This window comes from Pristis pectinata, chromosome 21, assembly GCF_009764475.1.
Source record: "Pristis pectinata isolate sPriPec2 chromosome 21, sPriPec2.1.pri, whole genome shotgun sequence".
Classification (NCBI taxonomy): Eukaryota; Metazoa; Chordata; class Chondrichthyes; order Rhinopristiformes; family Pristidae; genus Pristis; species Pristis pectinata.
Window position 1 is genome coordinate 4894064 of NC_067425.1, and position 14106 is coordinate 4908169.

General features: G+C 40.6%; 1 protein-coding gene across 1 annotated transcript in view; it reads right to left on the bottom strand.

Moving 5' to 3' along the window:
• The window catches only part of med13a (mediator complex subunit 13a), a 123104-nt gene that overhangs the window by 78819 nt on the left and 30179 nt on the right, over nt 1-14106 (bottom strand). Inside the window, 2 exon segments of the mRNA XM_052035939.1 lie at nt 6-89; nt 8972-9056. Of these exon segments, the coding sequence (XP_051891899.1) occupies nt 6-89; nt 8972-9056 (169 nt within the window).

Here is a 14106-nt window from a genome sequence, read left to right on the forward strand (position 1 = left end):
CTTACCTTTTGTTCACTGGTTTCTCGTCCTTTTCATATGGTTTTACAAACCATTTTCCAATCCGCACGAAGTTCCTATTTAACAAGCACCTTTGAAAAAGAAAAAAGGTGGTGGTCATAAATCAAAACTGCAACAATGGAATTACTTACAAAACATTTCAAATGGCTAAACTGATAGAAAATGTATTCTGTTCTAGGAAAGATTTTAAGTTAGAAATTCTGATCTTGTCTGAACTCCAGTTCAATACACTGAGTTTACCAGAGAGGAAAACTGCCACACGCTCTGCAGAGGGGAAGACCAAAAATAGTTGATCCATGTTATTTTTTTTCAAAATGTACTTTCAAGTGACTAGTTCTGGGCTGAGTAGCAGATTCCTTGATAGTCTGCTGCAGAGAACCATTCCCTCCCTCCATAAGAAATAAATTTTAAAAGGGTTGGAAATAGAAATTCACTAACTTAAACTCACTGCCACAACTTCTATTCATTCAGTTCACACAGGATATTTTGGCAATACTGAAACCCAGGACATAATCATAACATCTGTACAAAATACAATGAAAAACTGTCAAGATTTGTTTATTCTATGTTCTCGCAACTTAAATTTCACAAACCCCTGATATGTACAATTGTAGCAAAGACCATTGTGTAGGCACTTCAAAAAGTTCAGTTCTACATCTTACAGCAAAACCCAAGAGACTGTGGAAATTAGAAGCTTCACCCTTTGTCAAAAGATGACCTTGGTATTTTATTTACATTGGGTTAGTAACTCCTGCATTTTGATCTAGTATTGACAAGATCAAGTATTTTTACAACAGAGGTACATGCTGCTCTCAAATCAAGCAAATTTATCTTTCACAGTCTGTCACTCATTACAAGTGTTTCTCTTTTGGGTGGAAAGGACACTAAAGCGGAGTCCATCTGCGTCATTTTAGCATTTAGATTTCTCAGCCATACTGAGAGAGAAAGCCAATACTAGTTTTGTTTTTAAATACCATGTGCTGCCACAATAGCAAAAGCTTACATAGCCAACATTTCTTCAAGCAAAATACGCACTTTTAGTCACATCTGCTGATAAATGTAGAAAAATGTTCAATTATTGTGTTAAAGGGAATGTAAAGATTCTTCAGCACTATCACCAAATTACATTTTTTTAAAAATCAACTATTAGCGCAAAATATTCTGTGCCACAAAATAAAGAAACAGAAGTTCTAGTGGTATTGGTTTATTATTGTCACTTGTACCGAGGTACAGTGAAGAGCTTGTCGTCTTACAAACCAATCATACAGGCCAATTCATTACACAGTGCAGTTACATTGAGTTAGTACAGAGTGCATTGAAGTAGTACAGGTGAAAAAACAGTAACAGTACAGAGTAAAGTGTCACAGCTACAGAGAAAGTGCAGTGCAATAAGGTGCAAGGTCACAACAGGGTAGATCGTGAGGTCAGAGTCCATCTCATTGTATAAGGGAACTGTTCAATAGTCTTATCAAAGTGGGGTAGAAGTCTGGTGGTACGTGCCTTCAGGCTCCTGTATCTTCTACACGATGGAAGAGAGAAGAGAATGTCCTGGGTGCGTGCGGTATTTGATTACGCCAGCTGCTTCACCAAGACAGCGAGAGGTAAAGACAGAGTCCAAGGAGGGGAGGCTGGTGTCTGTAATGTGCTGGGCTGTGGCCACAACTCCCTGCAGCTTCTTGCAGTCCTGGGCAGAGCAGTTGCCATACCAAGCCAAGCCGTGATACATCCAGATAGGATGCTTTCTATGGTGCATCTGTAAAAGTTGGAGAGAGTCAAAGGGGACAAACCAAATTTCTTTAGCCTCCTGAGGAAGTAGAGGCGCTGGTGAGCTTTCTTGGCAGTGGCTTCTACATGATTTGACCAGGACAGGTTGTTGGTGATGTTCACTCCCAGGAACTTGAAGCTCTCAACCTTCTTGAACTCAGCACCATTGATGTAGACAGGTGCACATACACCACCCCCTTTCCTGAAGGGAATGACAAGCTCTTTCGTTTTGTTGACATTGAGGGCAAGGTTGTTGTCATGACACCGTTCCACTAAGCCCTCTGTCTCCTTCCTGTACTCCAACTCATTGCTGTTTGAGATATGGCCTACAACGGTGGTATCATCTGCAAACGTAGATGGAGTTAGAGCAGAATCTGGCCACAGAGTCATGAGTGTATAGGGAGTAGAGTCGAGGGCCGAGGACCCAGCCTTGTGGGGCACCAGTGTTGAGAATACTCGTGCCGGAGGTATTGCTGCCTATCCTCACTGATTGCGGTCTGTTTGTTAGAAAGTCAAGGGTCCAGTTACAGAGGGAGGTGTTGAGTCCTAGATCTCGGAGTTTGGTGACAAGCTTGCTTGGGATTATTGTATTGAAGGCAGAGCTGTAGTCAATAAACAATAGCCTAACGTAGGTGTCTTTTCTGTCCAGATGCTCCAGAGCTGAGTGTAGGGTCAGGGAGATGGCATCTGCTGTAGACCTGTTTTGCCGATAGGCAAATTGCAATGGGTGTAGGTTATCTGGTAGGCTAGAGATGATGCGTGCCAAGACCAACCTCTCAAAGCACTTCACGGTGGTGGATGTCAGAGCCACTGAGGCATGTTACCTTGCTTTCTTCGGTACCGGGATGAGAGTGGTCTTCTTAAAACAGGTGGGAACCTGAGCTTGAAGCAGGGAGAGGTTAAATACGTCTGCAAATACTTCTGCCAGCTGATCAGCACAAGATCTGAGCACATGGCCAGGTGCACCATCTGGGCCAGTGCTTTCCTCATGTTCACTCTCCGGAAGACTGATCTTACGTCCTCCAATGTGATTACAGTTTCAGCTTCATTGGTGGCTGTCAAGGTGGATGGCAACAATCCACTTCCCTTTTGTTCAAAACACGCATAGAATGCATTAAGTTCAGCCAGAAGGGATGCGCTGTTATTAGCTATGCAACCAGACTTCATCTTGTAGCCTGTTGTGGCATGTAAGCCCTGCCATAACTGACGGCTGGTCAGGGACTCTATTGAGTCGGTATTGCCTCTTAGCATCCCTGATAGCTTTCCAAAGGTCATACCTCAATTTCTTGAACAGAATCAGGATCACCAGATTTGTGTACAGTAGTCCTCTCCTTCAGTAGAGAGTGGATCTCTCGGTTCATCCATGGTTTCCTGTTTGGGAACACCCGGATTGTCTCCTTTGGTACACAGTCCTCCACACACTTGCTGATAAAGTCTGTAATGGTGGTGGCATACTCATCAAGGCTAGCAGCTGAGTCTTTGAACATGGACCAGTCCACTGTCTCAAAGCAGTCACATAGGAGCTCATCCGTTTCCTCAGGCCAGCACTGCATGACTCTCCTGTTTCAGTTTCTGTTTGTGTGCAGGGAAGAGGAGCACAGCCTGGTGGTCTGATTTCCCAAAGTGAGGACGAAGGGTGGCCTGGAAGGCACCTTTGATGGTTGTATAGCAGTGGTCAAGGGTGTTGGCACCTCTGGTGGAGCAGGAGATGTGCTGATAGTATTTTGGTAACACACTCGAGGTTGGCCTGATTGAAGTCCCCTGCAATGATGAAGAGGGCCTCAGGGTATCCTGTCTCAAGGTTGTTGATCACGGAGTATAGCTCATTGAGTGCAGGCTTCATGTCCATCTGTGGTGGGATGTAGACTGCCATCAGGGTAGCTGAAGTGAACTCCCTTGGCAGATAGAATGGTCGACACTTCACCATTAGATACTCCAGGCTGGGTGAGCAGGAGCTCGCCAGGACCATCACATCCGAGCACCATGTTATTGATTAAGAAGCAGACCCCTCCGCCTTTAAATTTGCCTGAGGACGCCATACGGTCCATTCAATGAATTAAGAAGCCCTCAGGTTGAATAGCACAGTCAGATGAGGCAGGTGTGAGCCACATTTCAGTGAGGCAGTACACAACAGTCCCTCAGTTCTCTTTGGTAAGTCAGTCTTGCCCTTAGTTCATCAACTTTGTTCTCAATGGACTGGACATTAGCTAGTAGTATGCTGGGGAGGGGAATCTTATATCCACGTTGCTTCAGCCTCACCTGCAGCCCAGCCATCTTACCACGTTTCCGAGATACGCGGCGGCAACTCTTCATTCTTAAAGTGGAACCACCAGGCAAGTTATTGTTTAGGGTCAGACCTGGAGTGGATTCCCCTGGACTGGATGGCAAGTATCTAATCAGAGATCAAATCATCTCAGCCTGTTATTGTAGATTGCTCATCTGTCTCTGAATGGGTGAAAATTACTAGAAGGCCCTGATGCTAAATCCACAGTTTAGACAACTTTTGAACTTGTTTATAGTTACAGCCACTCACTAGAACAATATAAATCATATATACCAGGCCGAAAGCAGAAAAAATAGCAGCAGTTAATTTGCACCAACTTCAAAGTTGTTACTTCAGCAACCAAAGCAAACTCAGTTCAGGTTTGATATTAATCTGCTGGCCATGGAGACTGTGCCTGCAATTTGTTTGCAACATCAGGTTCCTTTTAGTTAAAAAAAAATTCCAGCTTCAAGTGAGCAAGGCAAACAGTGATTTGCAACTATTGGACTAGGTTTTGGGGAGGGGGGTTCTGTCACATTTAGAACCATAGAACAATACAGCACAATACAGGCCCTTCGGCCCACCATGTTGTGCCACCCTTCAAACCACACCTAAGACTATCTAACCCCTTCCTCCCACATATCCCTCTATCTTAAATTCCTCCATATGCTTATCTAACGATCTCTTGAACTTGTCCAATGTATCAGCCTCCACCACCCCAGGCAGCGCATTCCATGCACCAACCACTCTCTGGGTGAAAAACCTCCCTCTGACATCTCCCTTGAACTTCCCACCCATTACTTTAAAGCCATGCCCTCTTGTTTTGAGCATTGGTGCCCTGGGAAAGAGGCGCTGGCTGTCCACTCTATCTATTCCTCTCAATATCTTGTATACCTCTATCATGTCTCCCCTCATCCTCCTCCTCTCCAATGAGAGGAGCCCTAGATCCTTTAGTCTCTCCTCACAATCCATACTCTCCAATCCAGGCAGCATCCTGGTAAATCTACTCTGCACCCTTTCCAACGCCTCCACATCCTTCCTATAATGAGGCGACCAGAACTGGATACACTAAGTGTGGCCTAACCAGAGTTTTGTAAAGCTGCATCATCACTTCGCGGCTCTTAAACTCGATCCCCCAACTTATGAAAGCTAACATCCCGTAAGCTTTCTTAACTACCCTATTTACCTGTGAGGCAACTTTCAGTGATCTCTGGATATGAGCCCCCAGATCCCTCTGCTCCACCACACTGCCCAGAATCCTGCCATTTACCTTGTACTCCACCTTGGAGTTTGTCCTTCCAAAGTGTACTACCTCACACTTCTCCAGATTGAACTCCATCTGCCACTTGTCAGCCCAGCTCTGCATCCTATCAATATCCCTCTGCAAGCTTTGACAGCCCTCCATACTATCCACAACACCACCAATCTTTGTGTCATCTGCAAACTTGCTAACCCAGCCTTCCACCCCCTCATCTAAGTCGTTAATAAATATCACAAACAGTAGAGGTCCCAGAACCGATCCCTGTGGGACACCACTAGTCACAGCCCTCCAATCCAAATGCACTCCCTCCACCACAACCCTCTGCTTTCTACAGGCAAGCCAATTCTGAATCCACACAGCCAAGCCTCCCTGGATCCCTTGGCCTCTGGCCTGCTGAAGAAGCCTACATGCAGAACCTTGTCAAACACCTTATTAAAATCCGTGTAGACTACATCCACTGCACTACTCTCATCAATCTTCCTGGTCACTTCCTCAAAGAACCCTACCAGGCTTGTGAGACAAGATCTTCCCTTCACAAAGCCATGCTGGCTGTCCCTAATCAGTCCATGATTCTCTAAATGCTCATAGATCCTCTCTCAGAATCCTTTCTAACAGTTTACCCACCACAGACGTAAGGCTCACCGGCCTGTAATTCCCTGGACTATCCCTACTACCTTTTTTGAATAAGGGGACAACAGTCACCACCCTCCAATCCTCCAGTACCATCCCCGTGGACAATGAGAACTCAAGGATCCTAACCAACGGTTCAGCAATCTCCTCCCTCACCTCACGAATCAGCCTAGGGAATATTCCGTCAGGCTCCAGGGACTTATCTGTCCTAATATTTTCTCACTCCTCCAACATATCCTCTCTCTTGATATCTACATACTCTAGAACATTACCCTCACCAACACTGTCCTCAGCATCATCAAGACCCCTCTCCTTGGTGAATACTGAAGAGAAGTATTCATTGAGAACCTCACCCACTTCCACAGCTTCCAGGCACATCCTCCCACCTTTGTCTTTAATCAGACCTACTTTTACCCTAACCATCCTTCTGCTCTTTACATACGAGAAAAGCAGCCTTGGGATTCTCCTTAACCCTACTCGCCAAAGCCTTTTGTTTCTCTTAGTTTTAAAAGGGGTTCAAGCTACAGTAAACTTCTGAAGGTGTTATCAAGATGGCTTTCTTCAGAGTAACTTTTGCTTTCACAGAATCCTGGATACCAGCAACTTTCATGCTTATTGCCATTTTTACTCTTGGCAAACTGGGAGCACACAATTATAAGGAGACAGAGACATGTCCAATCCTGTCCCTTTATTATCCATACTCCAAGATTCACTGGGTCATATAATCAAAAAGACCTTCTTAGCAAGTGTTCTACCAGTATGGAAGCTAGGGGAAGAAAAAGCAGGAAAAGCCATAGGTAATTAAAGAATTCCACTGGGACAGAAAACACTTTACAAAAGGGAGCAGAAGAGATGCAACCATTACACAGGAGAGAGACCATTATAATTGACATCCTTGTGGTTTTTACAAAGCTGTAAACAACAGGTACAAGAACTACAGAGATTGTCATCCAAGGAAAATGGTTGCAAATCCTACAAAGTATGTAGTAATTGAACTTACTAAGGAGGCAGCTGTAGTGTAAGGGAGGAAAAAATGCTGGCAAGGAGTCTATGCATTTGATATTAACCCTGTCTAACTGGCGATAGGGTGGAAAGAAGAATTCTGAACAATTTTACTTGCTTTCATGTCAGTACAAGTTCCTCAAATAGTGGAATTTTTGGAACACAAGCATGGCAATTAATGTTAAAAACACAAATTACCTTTTCTCCATTGTGTGAAGTTTTTCCTCACAGAGCTCCTCCTCCGGGGAGTTGTTAACACAAAGTGATTGTTAATGTCACAAACTTGTAAAATATATTCTAGAGTGATCAACCCCCAAAATTTTGAAGGATTCAATGACTTAAGCAGGCTTTACAATAGTTAATTTACTAAAACTATAGGGCCACCCACATGCTGATTCATTGCCCACTGTCATATTTGTGAAACTGCTCTAACTACACAAGCTGCATTGCAGTTACAACCAAACATCATCAGGCTTGACATCAGTCTGCTGCTCAATCTGGTTCTTTAGGTGCAAGCCACCTACTCTAAAATAGAGGAAAATCTCAAAGAGTATCTTCTCCCAAAAAATTGTTTCTTCACTCTACAGAGAGAAAAATACATAGTGGTTCACAGCTTATGGTCAATTGTCAGTAGTTCAAATTTCCATCCATTAATAGAGGAAGATATTTTTTAATTCAAATAGCTGAAATCTAAATGTTTGATTTTTGTTTCTATATTTACAAAATTACAATCTCTTTAAAAGGGTAGCTAGATCCAATAATCAGCAATTCAGAATATTACAGTGCTCATTAAAGGGTGGAATGTTGGACTGAACACAGCAACTTCTCAACTTTCTGAAGACCACACCTTTAATTCCAGACAACAATATGAAAACAAATCTATAAATCAGCTGCACAACCTAATGCATGTGAAAGTTAAAAGGAATGCACATAAAACAGCATTTTTCTTTGGAGTGTTAAAGCATTTTTAAATCTACAATAGTTTCTCAGTAACAGGCATCATTCAGGACTTGAATAGTATAGAGTGCAGATGCACATTGTAAAAAGCCATTGAAACACTACAATTATCCTCGATCTGGTCCGATTCAGAAACATCTAAGCACACAGGCAATTCAGGGAAGAGTCACCAAGCTGATTCTATAAGTTACGCATGGTTAAACAAAAAAAATTAAGAAACCTATAACTTTCTATCCTTAATGGGTAAACGGAGATAGAATTTCATTGTAATATACAAGATAAACCACATGGAATTGATCAAGGGAATTACTGATTAAACTAGTGAACTTAGAAATGGATTTCATACAAGACGGTCAAATGGTATAGACTTCCAGGTAGAGTAGCAGAATCATTTAAGATAACCAAGTATTTCAAAAGCAGTTAAGAATCTTCTGGATTTGAAGGCTGATAGACCTTTTTTACATTGTTATTTAATGGCAATTCTGTTCCTACGTTCATCTTCCATCTTACTGAATGTTTCACAATATATCTAATAAACTGAAGTAAACAACTTCAAAAAAGGTAAAGATTGTTAAAACATTGATTATATACAAAACTTTATCAAATGTTCTGAGGCACGAAACAGAACAATTCTTTACCCACTACTGCTTAATCTCGCTAGCTTGCAGAAAGGATCACAAATACAAGGACATCCAGGAGTTGGGTGTTACCAACCCCTAAATGGCATTTATATGATATTCTAATGCAGCTTGTTAAGAATCATTGCTGGGACAGGTACATCAATCAAATTCCTCTGCATCTATTCTATAGCATAGTTGTATTACAAGTATTTCCAATTATTCAATGAGAATAGTCACAAATAATATTCAGAAACACCTGAAGTTCATCACAAACTTCCAAGTCACCCCATGACCACCTCCCCAGCTCAATTTGCATTCAACTTTACATCCAGCTTTTATCCTAGGAAATTTCCATCATAGGTGTGTACAAAATATAAATCAGTTTGGAAAACAAGATTAGGTTAAAAATTGTAGTGTGTCAATATTTGGCATAACATAGGAAATTCTAGCAATTACCTTTCCAGCAAGTTGTGAATGGCCTTAAAAAGCAGAGTTCGGCACTCATAAGATAGACCCTGTTCCCACAATCCATTCTCTTCAACTGCAAAATGAAAAGCAAAATGAAATGTTAATTTGTCAGTTGTTATAGCTAACAACCTAACCACAATCACAACTGAATTAATTCCACTGAACTTTTTTCCCCCACTAATTTCTCTGGTTTAAGTTTTCTGTATCTGAATGCTGGGTCACGTATTAACAATTCAGTTCACTAGTAAAGACGACAAGCTAAATAAAAATAACATGGACTTAAACTTCATATTCTGTGGACTCCAAGAATGGACGCCTATGGCTTAAACACTGAAACACAGACAGCCAAAACAAAGACCAATAAATACCGGGGATCATCTCAATATAACTGTTAAGTAATAAAGTATCTACCTTTACAAAAGCAAAAAAATAAAACAACATTCTTCCAAAGCTACCTTGCATCTTAACCAATAACCACGAAACATTAAAGACTGACCACAATCATATTGAAAATACCCAAGTGGCATACACATCTTAAATACACATCTTAAATACACATTTTAATGATTAGTGTCCTAGGTGCACCTTGCAAGCATTCAGACACTGCCTAATGTGGTGCATCCTTTCTTGTACTTACCATCTCCCATCCAAGTTTACATTGCCCTGCCTCATCTGAAAATCCACAGTAATATCATATTTATCAACTGGAGTTATACAAAGTTGCTAAGATACTAGACAGCATCTGGAAATAAATGTAAAGATCAATCCTGTACATGCAAAGTTAACCAAAAAAAAACAATTTGTATAGAAGCTGAATTGATTGTTAACAATGATAGCTTTATACAAAGAATACAGTCGTCAAGTTCAAGTCATAGGCAAGGTGTTCAATTCATAACTAGAAGCTTAGTGTCACTGGAATTTGCCCAGGAGCAAAAGGCTGGCAGCTTCAATGCTATTTTTCAGAAAAAAGGAAATGCTAGGACAGATAAAATGTAAAACCAATACTAAAAGCTCTATTACAGTCAAACATCTATTCAACGCTTTAGGTAACCACAACTATTAACAGCTTTGCAAATTAGTTTTAATATTTTAAAATATTTTGGTTTAAAAATTATGGGGCAGGAATACAAATAAATAAAGCCATTAAATGTGTACAATAATATGCTCACTACAACAAAAAATACTTGTATTTTATTGTGCAAGTTATTAGACCAGTCATACTTTGTTACCCAACATAATGACATACTGTCACTCCTTGATTCAAGTTCCTGGAAAATGTTTTAAGCAAAATCTTGTAAATTAAAAAAGCTGGGTGAAATGCACTGTGGGTATTTTGGTAGAGTGCCTTCTGTGGGAAAAGAATGGCCAGCTATTCATTACAGCGAAAAAAAGTTGATGTAACCCAGGGAAATAGCATCATAGTGAAAATTTATAAATGCTCAAACAAGCAAATACCCTCAATTGTTTAAAACAACACTGCTATAAAAGGCTGATGTACTGCATAAATATCTAGCAGATATTATAGATTAAGTTTATGGTACAGAAGGAAGCTGTAGTCCACAGTCTGGATTACTACCACTCTTCAGCTCTTGGTCCATAACATTTTATGGCTTTTTGAATACATATCCAAGTATCTGGAATGTAATGAGGGCTTCTACCACCACTATCCTTTTCTAACCACCTACAACTCCAAGTGAAAATTAAACTGCCCTCCAAACCTAACATCCAACTTCAACCCATGTCTAGTTAGTAACCTCCCTATTCGCTTTAGCTTCATAATTACTCCTTAGTCTCCCCCTCTCCCACCAGAAAACCATGTCAACCCAAACCTAATGCTTAACTGTAATTTGCCAGCCCGGGCAATATCTGCATAAAATGGCTTCTGCGCCTAACACCATCACAGCCCCTTGTAGAGAAAATGGCAGAACAGTTTACAGTACTCAGTTGTGACCCATCCTTTCAAACAGCTTCCCAGATTTTGTATTCTACCCCACAACTGACATAGATGTATCCCAGATACCCATTTAACCATATTTACTAAATGTAAATAGAATCTACTATCATCTGGGAAAAAAAACATCTTAGGAATAGTCAGCGTGGCTTTGTGTGGGAAGAGGTCACATCTTACAAACTTGGTTCCTTTTGAGGTGAAGATTATTGATGAGGGTAGGGTTGTGGAGGTCGTAAGACATAGACTTTCATAAAGCTTTCAATAAGGTGCCTCAAGGTAGACTGACCCAGAAGATCAAGGCACATGGGATTCAGGGCAACTTGGTAGGTTGGATTCAAAATTGAATCAATCTGCTGGAGGAACTCAGCTGGTTGAGCAGCAGCTGTGGGGGTGGGGGAAAAAGAAAAAAAAACAGGGAATTGTCAACATTTCAGGTGAAAACATTGCATGTGCTTGGAACTTGCTGCAGATATGATAATAAGAGGCATTAAGACAGGAACAGGCAGAGAATGGATAGAGATATAGACCATGCGCAAATCAGATGGGATTAATTAAAAGTGACATGATTGGAACAGACATTGCAGGCTAAAGGGTCTGTTCATTTGCTGCACTGTTTCATGTTCTATTGCTGCCTTCAGGAATATGTGGGCATGCACTCAAGATCCCTTTGTTCCTTTAAACTTTGTATCTTATCATTTATTATGTATTCCCTCTTCCCGCTCACTTTTTTGGAATGAATTTTGTTTGCCACTGTGCCCACCTAACTAATCCATTGATGCATTCCTGCAACCTAAAATTCAACTTTGGTATCACTCAAACTACTTAATCAAGGCCCCTCCAAGTCATAATCAATCACTTAATATTAAAAAACCTTAAAGGGCCTAGAATTAAGCACTGCAAAAACCTCACCATTTAGCCTGCATCCCCTTTCTCCAAACCACACCCCTAAAAACTCCCACTGGCCACAACCACCCTTTGACTTGCCACTCAGCCAATACTTAATCCAAAATACCATTTTCCCTTGGACCCAAAGAGCTTTTACTTTAAAACTTCAAGTACCTACAAAAGAGAATATTAGCTGTGCCATAATGTTAAGTCACCGAACAGAACAGTAATTCTGCAAGCAATTATCCTGAACCAACCACTAAGATTGTCCATGTAAAAGATATCCATGCAGCAGTTATCTGCAAATGAATGCTTAACCAGATAAAATTTCAACAGCTATGAAGGTGTGGTGCCTATGTAGGAACCCGATAAAAAGTGAAATGCATTTCAAGAATTCTAGCATTAGGGAGGGTGTGATCAATAAGCAAGTTGTGACACTCTTGGCAGTCCTTGAAGAAACCAAGCCTTGTAGAACAGAAAACTGCAACTGTTGCCAAAAGCAGACAAAAAAAAGTGGGTAAACATTAACTCAGCTGAATTTACCAATGGACTTTTAACAAAGTACTAAATACCTTTGCAGTCCAAGCAGAGATCAAGTTTTATAAAATGTAAATAATAAATTGTGTATCATGATTTCAAGATATACCCTGAGCACCAAAAGCAAATAACTCTTGCAAACAATGTCTTAGGCAAATTGCTAAGTCTCTGAACCGTTTGGTTAAGTCTAACAACGGTGTCTGGTTTTGAAAACTCAGAATTCAAAATCTGATCAATTACGAGAAGGGACCAAAATTTCATATATAACACCACCATTTCCAAAAGATTTTGGAAAACAAACCTTTTAAAAGTTGGCAGATGCCCAACTGCATTGAACAGACTACCACAACTTTCTTTTCATGGAACTGTTTGTTCTATGAAATGTAAAGATGAACTGATTCTTGAAATTCTAATTATAAAACCCAAGAGGAGAACACTCAGCACTGCATAAAAAGAAAATCACTGAAATTTTCCCTTAAGTGAAATGTTTCAGAAGTACTAATTTTTCACTACAGACTTAATGACATTTGTTTTTCCAGTGTTACTGGAGTGTAATATTATTACCAATAATTTTTTGACTGATTAGTTAAAAATCACACTCAACCTTCCAAGATGGAACTATCCTATACAAATTCTGGAAATAAATTGCTTCAATATGCAACTCTCTAATTAGAGGTGCAGAAAACTTGGATACTTTAAGCCTCCAATTTAACACAACACCAATACTTTGAACACAAATGCAGGAACTATAAGAACAAGTGTCAATAGGTTTAAAAAAAGACACTTGGCACCTAAAAGAAAACCAAAACCCAGCTGGCCTGAACAAAATGCCAGAGAGATTCCCTCATTGCTACAACCCTATAAAAATATACACTCAACCAGCCACACCATTACAACCCCAGCTCTTGATGCTGCTAGGCTTGACATGAACAGAAAGGAACAGAGTGCTCATGAAACAGAACAGACTGGACTTTCATAACAAACTACAGAAGTAACACAATCTAGTCAGAGTTCAAGGTTGTTATACAGTATTGCTACTTAGTCACACACGGTAGAAACAGATATAGTGACTGTCAAGAGTGTTGCAATATTTCAACACTTCAGAAATACTGTTTCTGGATGTATTGAGCACATGGATTGAGGATTGATTAACAGAGAAGACAGGAGTATAAAGGATAATTTTTAAATTGGGAGGCAGTGACCTGTGGTGCGCCACAGGATGTGCTAGACCACTAGAAGATCACCATCTATACAAAATGACCAAGACCAATATACCCAAATATGCTGATGATCCAAAATTTGGGAGGCAATCCTGTTGTGGGTGGAAGAGCAGCTTTTGGGGGAATATAGCTAGGATAAACAAAGAGCATGGCAGATGGAATACAAGTGTGGGAAAATAAGTTCATCCACTTTGGCAACAGAAGATTTTTTTTTAAAATAAAAGATCAACGTTTTGACGCTCAGGAGATTCCTGGGTCCTTGTGCACAAATGAATGAAGACTCATGTGCTAGTTAGGAAGACAAATCATAATAGAGTAATACATCATGGAAACAGGCCCTTCGGCCCAACTGGTCCATGCTGACTGGGATGCCCCATCCAAACTAGTCCCCTTTGTCAGTGTTTGGCCCATAACCTTAAACCTGTCCATCTGTCTCTTAAAAGTTGTTGTTGTACCTGCCTCAACCAGTTCCTATTGTAGTTGATTCCACACAGATACCACCCTTAGTGTTTTTAAAAAAAAAGTTGCCC